Source organism: Echinops telfairi, unplaced genomic scaffold (assembly GCF_000313985.2).
Source record: "Echinops telfairi isolate 266 unplaced genomic scaffold, ASM31398v2 ScPeMD7_70;HRSCAF=299, whole genome shotgun sequence".
In the NCBI taxonomy this organism is placed as follows: Eukaryota; Metazoa; Chordata; class Mammalia; order Afrosoricida; family Tenrecidae; genus Echinops; species Echinops telfairi.
The window spans coordinates 15,669,948-15,685,562 of record NW_022103968.1 but is presented as its reverse complement, the minus strand read 5'-3'; the positions used below and the strand labels follow the sequence as shown (position 1 = coordinate 15,685,562).

General features: G+C 42.1%; 1 protein-coding gene across 2 annotated transcripts in view; it reads left to right on the top strand.

Moving 5' to 3' along the window:
- Nucleotides 1-15,615, top strand: part of NHLRC2 (NHL repeat containing 2) — a 46,872-nt gene that overhangs the window by 14,026 nt on the left and 17,231 nt on the right. For both annotated transcript variants that reach the window (XM_045291618.1, XM_004700919.2), the window contains exons 3-5: nucleotides 5,285-5,740; nucleotides 8,672-8,793; nucleotides 9,698-9,827. In XM_045291618.1, the coding sequence (XP_045147553.1) occupies nucleotides 5,285-5,740; nucleotides 8,672-8,793; nucleotides 9,698-9,827 (708 nt within the window). The remainder of the gene's footprint in view (nucleotides 1-5,284; nucleotides 5,741-8,671; nucleotides 8,794-9,697; nucleotides 9,828-15,615) is intronic.

Below are 15,615 nucleotides of genomic sequence, written 5' to 3'. Positions count from 1 at the left end.
ACACCACTGGTCCTATAGGGCTCATCCGTCCTGGATTCCCTGTATTTTCAGTTCCCATCTGTACCAGTGTACCTCCTCTGGTCTAGCCAGACTTGTAAGGTCGAATTCGAGTCATGGTAGTGGGTCCATCTCTAATTTTATAGTGAAATGGCGCCTAAGTGTCGATCAATGATTTCGCTCAATGTGGAGGTTCCAGTGAGTTGCAGGACTCCTAGACTCGACGGCCAGCTCTTCTCACAGCTGTGATGTGAACTATCACATCAAAAGAATAGAGGCCAAAATCCGCCAAGGGAAAAGGCCAGAGGCCAGGTGTGCGCTTCGAGAGGCTTCTCTCGCTTGGAGTCACAGGATGATTCCCCCAGGAAGGAGTAGTGACAATGTGATTAAAATGGGTGTCAACTTGGGAAGCACATTAGATATGCAGCGCCAAGGATGTTTATTGGGGACCGTTCACACAGGCAGCATCTGCCTGCCATGCCCTAGTATCTCAGGGAAAACAGGCGTTCCGCACAAACCATATTTGTATAATCAATTTAGACACATGAACCACTCTTATCATTTCTAGGAGTGGTGGAAGCCCCTCCCAAATTCAACCTCCCAGTTCCCAGGCCAGGGCCAGGGCCAGCCAACCTTTAGGCAGGATTTCAAAGGGTCGCAGCCAGGGCAGCTCTGTGGACTCTTTTCTGCACAGGCACACACACACACACACACCACCCCCCACCACCCCCACCTCAGCAGTCCCTCTTATTTTGCATTCTTGAAAATAGGGCCAGTTTGTATATGTAGCGTGGACATAGCCTAATGTCACCTTTGTCAAACTTTTAATCTCTGCTTCAATTTAACGTTCAATAAATTGGATCCTTTCATATTTCCATTGTTTATAAAATTACAATTCCCCCCCAAAAATTACAATTCCACCTCTCCAGCATCTTCTCCACATACCTCTCTTCTGAGTCAGAGTGTGCTAGCCATCCTGGACTTCCTTGAATTCCCAAGAATATCATTATTTTTCTTGCTTTAATGCTTCTGAGTAGACCCTTAGAGAGGGGAGGGAAAGAAAGGTGAAGAGAAGGCACTGCAAAGGTGGGGCTTGGTTTTTGTAATAAAAATGGGAACGCGAAGAAGGGTTTCTACATGAAGGTGTAACGGTCAGATTCCTGTGACTTGAAAGATCAAGCTGACCCTGCATGGAGACTGAGGGGCGGACAAGAACGAATGTAGATGTTAGGGGATAAGGCTATTGCTATGCTCCCCGTAAACATGGATTTTTATCGGAGACATAAAAATCATCAGCACTTGGTCATGGATTAGACCAAGTGAGGGAGGGCTCGGTGGTTATCACAGCAATGTCCTGGGTAAGTTTCCGAGGTGTGTAAGTAGTTAAATGACAGTGCCATTCACGCCAGGAGATGAGAGCAAGGTCGTGTGTGCAGTGTGATGTCAAAGGTTTAGTTTAAGATATCTTGAGTTTACCGTAGCTTTGAGACCAGCACTGAATCTCAGTGCTTTTAGAATGAAGATCCAAATCCTTGACTTTTAAGGCTGTCCCCTTAAAAGTCTGTCTGTCTGTCTGTCTGTCTGCATCCTCATTTGGTCCCATGCTCCTCGCTATCCTCCCTCCATAGTCACCTTCTTCAGTCCCTCTCACGCTCCTCGTGAGCACCTGTTGCATGTTCTCCCTGGACTCTCCTTCAGCACCCTCTTCACCTAGTCAGTGCTTTGTCATGGATCCCCCACAGTCATCGAGTCTTCAAGGGAGGGGTTGGGGCTCATTGATCAGAAGGAGAGTCACAAAAGCATTGGAAGAAGAAAATGTCATGGGTTGGTTAGTAGTTAATAGGATATGTTGAGTCAGGATATTGGGGAATATTGTACAAATTAAGGAAGAGGAGACTGTGGTGTTTACTCGTTGAGACTTAACTGTGAGTTCTAATAACAGAATTCAACCAATTGGAACAATGTGAAGTATCAGATTAAGATGGAACTAACCCGTTTGCGCTCGGCCACTCTGATATGGGGTTCTTGACTTGTGTTAACTATTATGGAAAATCCACATGCAAATATGTAAATAATTAGGGGTAGAGCTTCATGTGATCTAGCTAGCTGCACTTTGGTGAGAGGTGACAGGAGATGGGAGAAGAGGATCATATAATGTATAATGGCAAAAATCCCAAGTGGATGGGCTTTTATGATCCATAAAAGGAATTGGTCTAAGCCTGTAAACAGTGTTACCCAGTTATAGCTCTGTGCCCCTGTAATCAATCACTCTTGCTGATACAGTTTCAGTCATTATAAGCAGAATCTTATGGATTTAGCTGTTCTAGATGGAATCGAATCACCTTTCTGTGACATTATTTGATGCTTGTCTGCCTTCACTAGAGAAGACTGGGGCCTTTAAAACCTATCATACATACTAGCTTGTACTGCTTGTTACTGTTTGAAACCTCACTTTATAACTAATTCAAACTCATTATACATCCATCCCCGTAGGCGTTTATGGTATACATGTACACAGTGTAGTGCTTTGAACAATGCTGTGGGAATTGAGAGCTAGAAAAACTCTAGGAAGAAGTAAATTGAGCTCATTGATAGTAATAATAACAGCAACGATCAACGTCTATTGAATACATACTATGCACACCTAATTAGGTGTCATGAATTGTGGGAAGCTATTTCGTTACCTTTTAAATTTTTATGAATTTATTTCTTTAAAAGTTGTCTATTTCCCTCATAGGAAGAGATAGTTATACATTTAAATAAACTTCCACATTTGTTTTTTAAAGCAGTGCTTAAATAAATAGGAAATATTATAAATTAAATTAAATTCCGGTGAAGCGGGGGAGAGATAAGGTCAGAGATTTCAAAACATAATGAAAACTTCGCTCACAGCCATCTTTTGAGGTGCGTCTAGGATGAGAAAACTGAGGGAGACGGAGAGTAAGCCACTTGCCAGTTGTCACCTAGCAGTGGGGCTGGAGCTACCATTGGAACCGCGGAATCTGACGACATATTCCAAGTTTTCAGTCCTCTGAAAAATAGGCCCATATGGCCAGGAGAAGTTATAGTGAAGATTTTACTAATTTTTAGCTCTGTAGAGGCAGTGTTTATGGCAGATATCATACCTAAATTTACTCATTACTTATTTGATCCCTTTCTTTTCGTTAAATGCTCTTTCCAGAGATGAAGTAAAATTGAATAGTGCAGCAATTACATATTAGAAAATTTTACCAGGACAGCTAACAATGATTTTTCTATTTTTGTAGCATTTGTGGTGAAATAGACAAGGGTCTGAAAGAGACATACCAAGAACAACAGCTTTTGTGTGTGTTCAGGGTGTCCCCCGACAGGAAACAAGCTATTTGTTTTCGCTAGATTTAACGTTGAAGTTAAGTCTGGAAAAGTTACTACGTTTTAAAAGATCTTTAAGAGTGAAACATACGAGGAAATGACATTCATCTTCAAAGCAAACTCTAGACCAAAACAAAAATGCCATGAATAATTTGAATGCCAAATTATAACACGAGCTATAATTGAGTTTTGCTGCTTTTTAAAAATTTTAATATTAGAGCTTTTGTTTTGGGGTGAGAGCTTAAAAAGATTCTCTTTAAGATATTTTTATTTAAAAAATGTAATTTCATATAAAATATGGGATTTACTTTATATAAGTAGGATATTTAGTATTCCATGATGTAAGACTACTGTTAGGTCTTGAAAACACTTATGATTAGTCAATTAATAAAATGTCAAAGGAGAATATATACTTTAATTACATCTTAATAAATCTGATGTTTAAGAAGAAGAAGAAGTCTTGAGCTGTCATCACTATTTTCAGGTTTGGAGGAGAATGGTAGCCACCTGATTTCAAATACCTCCACCCCTCCTCCCTTGCTCATGCACAAACACCCATTAGATCCACAAGAAGAGCAAACAGAACCACAGGTGACCCGTACTTAGTGATACCAAACCCAAGCCACACCCACGGCCAGCAAGCCCTTGCCCACTCATAGCCCTGCTCCAACACTGATGTGTCAGCGCTCAGTTTTCTAAGCATTGGCTACACTGGTTTGGGTCAGTCTCACATGCATGTGATTAGACTAAAATTTGTTAGAGTTCAAATGACAGGTTTGACCAAGCAGAAAGAATCCACCCCTGTTTCCCTTCAGGAAACCCGACACTTGTCCCCTTGGATCTTTGGGCCAGAAAGGTAGTGACCTTTCTTCTATGGAAACCTTAGCCTCCCTCTTTGTTTCAGGAGGGCCCACCCCGAAGGCTAGGCTGTAAAAGGATGAAATGAAAAGAAACGAAAGTGGAAACTCCCCATTGGGTGGTTTGCTTTCCTACATTTTTCACTCCTCTCTCCGCCCGCCTTGCTGACTCAGAGGTGTGTGCAGGTGTTCCCCCCCCCCCAGTTAATAGTTGTCAATAGTTGAGGAACAAGGCTGAGGAGTCCCGGTGGCATCATGGGCTGCTAACCTCAAGGTCAGCAGTTCAAACCCATCAGTTGCTTTGCAGGAGAAAGATGAGGTTTCCTACTCTGTTCCCACCTCAGAAACCCAAAGGGCAGTTCTACTCAACTCTGTAAGGTCACTACGAGTAGAAAGTGACTTGATGGCAGTGAGCAGAATTAGAACTCCAGTGTGTGTGTTTTCATTTGTTCTTCAGGGTGATTTGTAGAGTTTTTTGCTGACTGAGTTGGGAGATTGGAATTTACGTAACTATTATCTTTTGTTACTTTGGTAGTCAGCATGGAGTTATGATTCTGATCCAGCCAAACATTGTCACCACCACCCCCTTAAGTGTATATTTTAAGGACGGTAATAGGAATTCTAAGTAAATTAACAACCTTATAGAAACATGTATTTGCCCTGTTAATTTGTAATCAAAGATAGTTAGAAAAAGACTGGTATGACAATAAATATCAACAAAAGCACTCATAGTCTCTGTGGATTTCAAAGGAGCTTATTCTATGTAGAAAAGAGTCACAATACTCCTAAGAAAATAGTTTGTGTGTGTGTATGTAGCTTTGACTAGCTAAAAAGTGTAAAGAATTTTAATCCTGAAATAGTCCCGTAAATTTCATCATAAGTGCTTTGATGTCATTATCAAGGTTGCCATGCGCTATGTATTGCTTCATTTTGTATATGCATGTGTTTACATGCAGTTGAAGACAATGCAATTCTTTCTGTTGCTTACCTTTTGGATCTACGGACTATGTACATTTATTAATGACCCCAGACCTTGTCGATATGTGAGGATATTCACACATATCATTGTTGCCTTTCAGATGGTCTTCTGGTGGTGGGTGTTCACTCAGCAAAGTTCCCGAATGAAAAAGTCCTGGACAACATCAAGAGTGCCGTTCTTCGCTACAACATCACGCACCCTGTGGTCAACGACGCGGATGCCACCCTTTGGCAGGAGCTGGAAGTCTCCTGCTGGCCGACCCTGGTCATACTTGGACCCCGGGGAAACATGCTGTTTTCTTTGATGGGAGAGGGACACAAGGACAAATTGCTGTTGTACACTTCAACAGCTTTGAAGTATTACAAAGACAGGGGCCAGATCAGAGATGCAAGGATTGGAATAAAACTCTACAAGGACTCTTTGCCCCCTTCCCCGTTGCTCTTTCCTGGCAAAGTAACGGTAGATGATGAGAGCGACAGATTAGTCATAGCAGACAGTGGGCATCATCGGATTGTGGTTGTTGGGAAGAATGGACAGATCCAGTATAGCATTGGAGGTAAAGTCTGCCTACAATGGTGATATATAATGCGTTTTCCAGCAAACAGAAAACGGTTTACTTAAAAATCCCAGCATCTAACTTTATAAATAACAAGTACTAGAAGGTGATATTCCTTCACTTTTAACTCCATCCTGAAATTCTTTTGTAAATGAGTGTATAGTATCAGGATTAACCTCCTCTTGTGCCCACAGGTTGGCAGTTCAAATCCAATGGGGAAACGATAAGCCTATCTGCTCCCCCTCTTTTTGCTCTCATTTCCCAACATTGGAAACCCTACATAGGGTCACTGTAAGTCGGGATTGATTTGATGGCAGGGGTTTTTGGGTGGGGGGGATAGTCTTTTGAAATATAAGAACCCCCTCCAAAGCTCCATTTGAATCAAAAGAAATCTTTCAATGAGACGTTGAAAGTGTGCTGGCAAAGCCTATCTTGCTTTTTCAAAACTGCTTTTCAAAAAAAAACGGTTCACTATTGTATCTTATGATAAACCACAATGAAACCCACTGCTGACTCAGAGGGCAAAGTAGAATTGCCTCTTTGGGTTTCTGAGATTGTAACTTTTAGATTGTAGAAAGCCTTGTCTTTCTCCCAAGGAGAGACTGTCCGTTTTGAACTGATAACCTTGTGGTTAGCAGCTCAGTGTACAGCCACCACACCACCAGGGCTCCATGTCTTATGAAAGTAGTACCTATATATACCTTCAAGATTTCAGACATTTCAAATGAGAGAATATTTCATTTTTCATCAGTATCTAGCCATATCTCTTCAAAACTTTACTGCACCCTAAGAATTTGAGATTTGTATTATGAACTATATCAGCGATGATTTACTCATAATTTTACTTTATTTTCCTTCCATTAAAACATCAACACACTCTAGACCCATCTCTAGCAAAATAAGTATCTTGCAAGCAATGGGTCATTTTGTTCTCTATCTCTCTGGCCTCAGATCTAAGAAGGCTTCCTGCTTACATCTACATAATTAATAAAATCTATTAAGTACACTCTCAGGAATCCTTAGTACCTAGACTGAACTGGCCTCTAGCATATTACTCAAAGAGAAAAATATTGTTCCTCTTTTGCAACTATGCGTTAGTAACTCGTGCTGTGTTGGTACATAGGGTAGGGCACTCCAAGTTCCAGAATGAAGTTCGTCATATCGCTAAACCCTCCTGCTGTTCCTAGGGTGCCCAGATACTATTTCCTCAGCTCTTGAATTTGTTATGTCCCTTGTTGGAAACCCAGGTCAGCATGGCTGCTGCTGTTCTAGTGTATGTTTGCTTTGTGGTGGTGGTTTTGTTTGAGCTCCTTGGTGTTTTGATTTATGGCCAGCTGTTAAGAGAATTGGTACTAAAAAAGGATCTATTGTAGAAGCTGGAATTTAAAAGCATTTTTAATAGATTTTACAATTTTCAAAATAGTGTAGGACAATAGTCTCCTTGGTTAAACAGATAAGCCAGAAGCAAGCTGCATTTCCCAAACTGATTCTAGGAATGCTGTTATCTTGTGTTATAGGCGTAACTATTATCAGTTTGAAAACATGAATTTCCTGGGCATCACTGATGTGATGTGGCTTAATGGGTGATTGCTAGGGCAACAGGGGACTTCTCGCGTCTTTTACTCAGTAATCTGCCTTCTGAATAGTCGTGAGGGGATTATAATATACAACACTTTCTAATAATATACAATATTTTCTAATCCAAAGTTCCCATAGAACTCTCCCCTTTCCCCCCTCCCCCCTTAGGGAATTTTTTCCATCAGTTGTAACAACAGAGGCAATAATAACAACCCGTGACCACGGCAGTCGTACAAGACGGAGTGGAGCTGCTCCGTGGAGTTTACGAGATGGCAAATCTGTCCAGGAGCAGAGCTGAGCTTTCCCTGTGGGGTAGCAGGGGGTTTGAACTGCTGACTGTAGGTAGCAGCCTAATACTTCACCCACTGCCCCACCAGAGCTCCTTGATACCAGCGGTAGTCATAGCAGACGCTCGCAGAGCAGGCACTCTTCTAAGCACTTCCTATGTGAACACGTTCAGTTGTCACAAGTTCTCCAGAGAAATAGAGACAGATCATGATCCACAGAGAAGTAGAGCTGGGGTGTGAACCAACCTGGGGACTCCAGCATTCATATGCCTTGCCAGCTGTCAAGCACTCGACTGCTAACCTGGAATGTTGGCTGTTGGAACACCCATGAATGGTGCTTAGGGGATCCAGAAGCCCTTCAAGGACGTAGTCTCGGTGGACATGTGGGTTACTTGTTGGGCTGCAAGCCGTGGGTCCGTAATTGAACGCTCTGTAGGAGAAAAGTGAGACTTTCTACTCCTGTAAAGATTTATAAGCCTCCGAAACCCACAGAGGCAGTTCTACTCTGTCCATGGAGTCTCTGAATCAGGGCTGGCGGGATGGCATTACGTTCGAGGGGCCCTTTAAAATTGGTTTTAGCATTTTGTTGCGTGTTTATTTTGGGGGGAGTTCTTAATTTTAATTGTATTATCAAAAAAACAGCTTCCAAAATGGTTAAAAATCATCCATTTGGATGCTGAAAAATTAAAATATGTTTACCTCTTTCTCGTCTAGATGCTATGTAATTAAGATGCTTTAAAAACAAGTCTCCTGTGCTATGTGGTACTGTACTAAGGACACTAGTAGCTATTGCACGGGAAGGCCTGTCGTTAGCAAAAGCCGTCTTTGAGGAAAGCTGGCGCTGTGGGACGCAGTGGACGCAAACAGCAGGGGCTGCGAGGCTCGAGCAGGACCAGGCAGTCTGCCCTGCGCAGGGTCGCTGTGAGCAGAGCCCGCTCGACAGCACTTGACAACCATCACGTGCTTTATATTCAAATCCAGCACGAAAGACAGAATGAAATACTGCCATTCTGGTGTTTTCTTAGGATTGTTTTTGGACTATGAACATTTTCGTCATGTCTTTCAGGACCTAACCCTGGAAGAAAAGATGGAACATTTTCAGAATCAACTTTCAATTCACCACAGGGTGTCGCCATAAAGAATAATACGATCTATGTGGCAGATACCGAAAACCACCTGATAAGAAAGGTAACCGTTCTGTTTGGAATTGAAAGTCGTAGCGCTTCTCATCAGGGAAGCGGGCATTTATTTGCTACATGAAATATTTCAAGTTAAAAGAATATTGATAGGTGTCTCAATGCATCTTATTCTGTTTTGTTTTGTGTCTTTCCCAGACGTACTTACCTTAGTGTTATTCATAAATATCTTGTTTTTCAGGGGGCTGTATGCTCCCCCAAAGGTTGACAGCCGTGGGAACCCCAAAGAGCACTCCTCCTCTGTCGTACAGGATCTCTGTGTGTCGGGATGGACTCATTGGCAGTGGGCTTGGCGTTTGCTAGGTGTCAAAGCCGATAGCTGTGCTTTTTAACGTCTTGTTTCACAGTCATTAGCCCCTGGGCAGCAAAGTAGTATCTTGGAAGAGTTGGCATCTGGGACATGTTCAATCTCCAACTCCTTGGAACTAGTCTGGGATTCATTCTTAAGAGAGCTTGTTACCACATCAATCACGGTTAGCCCCCTCCGTCCTACCCACTCTCAGACCTTGCAACCCATCGTTTACCCCACTTGTTTACCTAGCAATCCTGTTGATATTTACAAAGAACCAGTTGTTTATTTCATTGAGTCTCTTTATTGTTTTTGTAGTCTCTTTTTCCTTAGTCTCCATGCTACTCTTTGTTATTTCCTTCTTTGGACTTGCTTTGGGTTTAGTGTGCTCGCCACTGGTGTGCTGGTGGAGACCTGGGACAGAGGGAAATGAGACAGGCTGGATTCTGTCAATTTCAATAACAAGAAGGCCCCATCGTTAACGTACCTTTTTGTGGAAAACACTGTGTTGCCAATATATGTGTCCTGCTGGAAATGTTCATACAGACCAAAGAAAACAAGCGAAAGCACCCTGGGTTGCATTAAAGGGCCCGTCCGCTTTCTGTAGATCGACCTGGATGCTGAGCTGGTGAGCACAGTGGCCGGCATTGGGATCCAAGGCACAGACAGAGACGGAGGAGCCACAGGAGAAGAGCAGCCCATCAGTTCCCCCTGGGATGTCGTTTTTGGAACATCAGGTGTGTGGACTTTCTATGTGAAATAGAAATAAACTTTGCTTAATGCAAGTGAGATGTAAAATATACTTTGGGGGCATTCATTTGGATTGTTTCTCTTGTCAGTTATTTCATACTTTTATATCACTGGGTTGGAACTTGCTAATTGTGTAAAAACAAAGGCAACAGAGAGCTAGCCTGGATAACATTATATATTACATTTCACAAACAGTATTTTAATTGAAGAATTTTATTGTGGCCTTAGGTTCTATTTGAGATAGATATCCTTACTGTAAGAGAATTAAAGAATTAGTTACAGCACTTCAAAACTTGTTCATGAGCTGTATCGTATACTAGTGCCCTTATTTATTATAATTTGAATAAGAAAACAGTGACAGCTGTTTGTTTTTTTGTAATCGCGTGGAAATGAGAACTGCTTCTCAGCAATTGAAAACAAACAAAAACTCTACTCTACCTATTAATGTAGACATTGATGACGAGCTAGGTTTGTTTTTATGATCCGTACTGTCTTTATGAATTGATCAAAAGATCATCTAGGAGCATGTGTGCTCTTAATTTTCACTGACTCTCAGCAGAACTGAGATGGTTTCTCCAGATCTGGAAGCAGACGAATGAACGGAGAAACTCCCAATGACACACTGAAACGGGAATTGGGGACTGACTGGTTTCTATAGTCTTTAATACAGTTAAAGAATAAGCACCACCCTAACTGAATGGCTTTACTTTCCTGACATTTATCTATTGCGCTCCCAGTTGGTTTCTAAGCCCAAGACCTCGTAATATTTTCTATGCTGACTAGCTTTATCAAGATTTCAATATTCATAAAGTACTGTATATACTCGAGGATAAGCCAAGTTTTTCAGCACCTTTTAAAAAAAATTATTTTATTGGAGGCTCATACAATTCGTATCATAATCCATACATACATCCATTGTGTCAAGCATATATGTACATTTGTTGCCATCATCATTCTCAAAATATTTGCCTTCCACTTTAGCCCTTAATATCAGTTGCTCATTTCTCCCCCTCCCCCTCCCTCATGAACCCTTCATAATTCATAAATTATTGTTTTCTCATAAGTTACACTGTCCAACGTCTCCCCCCACCCTCTTCTCTGCCGTCCATCCCCCAGAGAGGAGGCAATACTTAGATTCTTGTAATCAGTTCACCCCACATTCCCTCCACCCTCCAGGCATCACCACTCTCACCACTGGTCCTGAAGGAGTCATCTGTCCTGGATTCCCTGTGTTTCCCAGTTGCTATCTGTACTGTGCACATCCTCTGGTCTAGCTGGATTTGTAAGGAAGAATTGGGATCATGATAGTGGGGGGAAGAGGGGGAGGAAGCATTAAAGAACTAGAGGAAAGTTAGATATTTCATCGTTGCTACACTGCACCCTGATTGGTTCATCTCCTCCCCACAACCCTTCAGTAAGGAGGTGTCCAGTTGCCTACCGATGGGCTTTGAGTCTCCACTCTGCACTCACCCACCTTTACAATGATATGATTTTTTTTTCTTTGATGCTTGATACCTGATCCCTTCGACAGCTTGTGGTCACACAGGCTGTTGTGCTTCTTCCATGTGGGCTTTGTTGCTTCTGAGCTAGTTGGCCGCTTATTTATCTTCAAGCCTTTAAGACCCCAGACACTGTATCTTTTGATAGCCAGGCACCATCACCTTTCTTCACCACATTTGCTTATGCACACGTTTGTCCTCAATGATCCTATCAAGAATGTGGGCACCCACTGATATGATTTTCAGTTCTTTGATGTCTGCTAACTGGTCCCTTCTGCACCTCGTGGTCAGACAGGCTGGTGTGCTTCTTCCATGTGGGCTTTGATGCTTCTCAGCTAGATGGCCACTTGTTTGTCTTCAAGCCTTTAAGACCCCACATGTTATATCTTTTGGTAGCTGGGCACTATCAGCTTTCTTCACCACATTTGCTTATGTTCACCTTTTTCTTCAGCAATCGTGTCGGGAATGTGTTCAGCACATTTTTTATGCAGTTAAAATTAGGTGCCTTGGTGGATATTCGGGTCGGCTTGTATTCGAGTATATACAGTAAACTGACACACTCCTAGTAGTACCTAAACCTTGTGTATTTAGAACCGGTATTTTGGGTAAGTTCTGTTTTCAGACTTCCACTTTTGAAAGTCTGTGTTCTAAATAACTGAGTTATTTCAGTTGCTCACCAGGAGGTGAGGAGGGAGGCAGCTGTGGAGTAGTACACCCCAGGTGCAGGAAATGAGCCCATACAGCCTATATGGAGATTTTTAGAACAGTAATAAAACCAATTAAAACTCAGTCTGCTTTCTATTGCCAGGCACCAGCAATTACAAACAATTTTAGAGTTAAAAATATTTGTCCCCACCAGGACTCATCATTCTTACAGCCCTGCATTTGGAAGACCCCCATCTGAACTGTTTGAGCATAACTGATAGATGGAAAGACCATCTGAACTATGCCAAAGACATAGTCCAAGTGGGCGAGAACTGATCATTTTGTACTCTGTTACCCCCTCTTGAGGGAAAAAAGACATTTCTGCTTTAATACGTAAGACCCTGGGGTTTGTAATCCATACAGCAGTTTAGTTCTGGATGTTTGCACTTCGCGACTGAAGCCTGTGTTTACCGTGACCACAGGTCCACTGCCGTCCAGTCAACTCCGATCCATGGCAACCCTCCGTAGGGTTTCCAAGATTGAAAAGCTTTATAGAAGCCGATGACCTCTTCTTTCTCCAGTGGAGGAGCTGGTGGCTTTGAACTGCTGGCCTTGCAGTTACGTCAACACTTACTTATAGCACTACCTGGACCTGTCAGCAATTGCCACTGTAATCCTGTATAAGGGATCATCCCCAAATGCTCGCTCTTTAAACCTTTTGTTTTTCACGCACATACCGGGGTGGAGTGCAGCTGGTCGAGACTGAGTTAGCCTGGGCATGACTCCTGGCTGTTTGTTGGGGTCACATCAGCTCCAGGTGTCTCATTCTCTTTGGAAGAATAGCCGTTTGAGGCATTTCTCTTGGCAGAAGGCAAAAGGGTAGAGTGAGTTTGTGCTCATGACATATCCATTCATGTACTGTTATTAAAGCAAATCATATAACCAAGCTGCCGTGATGAGATGCGGCAAAGACATGGCTATCTAGTACAGTGAAACCTGCGAGAGCCAGAATTCACCGGGACTGCCTTGTTTTTCTGAGGCTCGAAAGTCGTCTGCCTCTGTCAGGTACAGCCTTCATGCTTCCGTCCCTTTCTGTCAAAACTGAGTTTTCTTCCACTGATAGGTTTTTGCCTTATACTAGTTCTAGCTTTTGCAGGTTTTGCCTGGTAAAGTGGGTCAGAACCACCTTGATGACACCTAACATATTACTAGAGAGAAGTGGGAAAAATGCCAATAATTTGATTGTATATACTTGTGTGTGTGTGTGTTTAAAATCAGAAGTTACATTGCTTAAAAGCAAGACATACTTTACTTAATTCTTAACTACCATATATACTCGAGTATAAGCTGACCGAATATCAGCTGAGGCACCTAATTTTACTGCAAAAACTGCATTAAAAATGTGCTGGAAAACTGGGCTTATACACACGTATATACGGTAAATTGATTTCTCTAATGGCCAAAGAGTGCTTTGTAAGTTTTCTAAGCTAAAATATTTCAGTTGTATTTTCTTTATGCTATTAAACAAACGCTGCATTGAGAATGCACTCCGAATTGTTTCCAAAGAAAATCTGACTCTCTCGATAAGTAAGGAGCCCTCCTTGGCGGCGCAGTGGTTAAGCACTCAGCTGACAACAGGAGACTGGCAGTTGGAGCCCACCACCCTGCAGAAGAACGACGTGGCAGCCTGCTGCCATAGAGTCTGGCTACGGAAACTGCCCATCTGGGTCGCTGGGAGGGAGGAGGAATCAAGGCGGTGAGGTCAGCCTCCACGTAGAGCAGCATCCTGAGACACAGGTCTTGGCTGCGCTCCTCTGTTTTCAGTAAGAGAGTTGAGTCCGTCTTCTGGTCAACACATTATTAAAAGCAAACGGTTCTTCGTTCGACTGCAGCTTGAAATAGCTTCATTCCAGGTGTTTGGCAGAGAAGTGATCTTGAATGCACTTGAGCTCAGTGCCTTTCACTGTTGACTAAAAGAAAATGCTTTTCAAGAAACCCTACAGTTACAATGACTATTCTGGTCCAAAAGTGCCCTGCCAAAGATATTCGTGGTTAGGCTTTAATGAGGTGCTTGAATCTCCCACACATTCTAAGGTTGAGGGGAACTCTCCACTGCTTCCCCCAGATTATCAAAAATTTTAAGAAACACTTTAGATTATACTAAAAGGAACCGTGTGTGTGTGTGTGTGTGTGTGTGTGTGTGTGTGTGTGTGTGTGTGTGTGGTCTTCAGAGTGTGTGGCAAAATGGAATTAAATGATAATGTAATTTTCCATGAACGTTTGGAGACCCTCATATTTTAAATGGTTCCACCAGGTTTATCCTAATTATGCCTTTTCAGAATAAAAATTTAAAAATAATTGACCTAAAGTGATCTTTATCAAGGTGATTGTTTCCTCTTTGGATTTTTACTCTTAATAGTGATCAGAACTTTATAATGCACTGAAATAATTATCAACTGCTATAAATTCATTTTTTTCCAGCAGAAATTGCCATATTGCCAAAACATATGTCAAATCAATGCTGATTCTTCAAATATGCTGGATAATCACCTGAGAGGTTTTTTGTTTGCTCTTTTAATCATTAAGGACAAGATCCTGCCAGGCTCCCAAGTACTTTAGTCTTTACCTGATGTGAAATCATTTATTGAAAGGATAAGGTGCCCCAATCCCATTAACCTTCCTTGGCCCTTTAATCATCATTGTCCCAAGATAAAAGTTCAACTGTTATCACACAACAGCCAAAGTTGAAATCTAGCTATTTAGCATGCTAGTCTTATCATCGACAGTCCTTAGATAATAGGCTTCTCTCACGGCTGTTAATACAGTATAAAATACAATTAAAGCAGTTCTTTCCAAATAATCCTATGGTTTAGACAGTTTGGGAGGAATATATTTTATGCAATGCCATTAATAAGTTTTTATTTGTTTAAAATGCAAGGAATTATAGTATCTTTATAGCAAAAACTGTGAAAAGAAACTCTTCTACTATTTTATCACATTGAGTTGGTGTTAAGATTTCCTAGTTCAGTGGTTCTCAACCTTTCTAATGCCGCGACCCTTTCATACCTCATGTAGTGGTGACCCTCCAACCATAACATTATTTTTGTTGCTACTTCATAACTGTGATTTTGCTACTGTTATGAAACATGTGACCCCTGTGAAAGGGTCATTCAACCCCCAAAGGGCTCGCAACTCACAGCTTGAGAACCGCTGCCTGATATGAGAGCCGGTTGCCCTGGAGTCTGCTCCTGTCCACGCTGCCCTGGGTGTTAGAGCAGACCTGCTCCAGAGGTTTCCAGCGCTGCCATTTCCGAAGTGGATCCGGCCTTTCTTTGGAGGCACCTGTGTGAGCTCGGAACAAAAGCCAACCTTTCAGTCAATAGCCGCGCACATTAGTCCTGTGCCCTACCAGGAACTCCTCATGGGCACAGGGTCTCCAGGTTGTCAAAGGGCCAGCCCGAGCTGATCTGACCACACTGATGAAAAAATAAATGGTTCATGTTTCATAAGAGTAAAAATCAAATAACCTTTTGATTTGTTTTTTTAAATCTGTCTAAAGCATGATTATGACGAGATCACATGATTCTACAAAGCCTCCATAACTCCTGCTATTTGGAGAATAACAACCAAA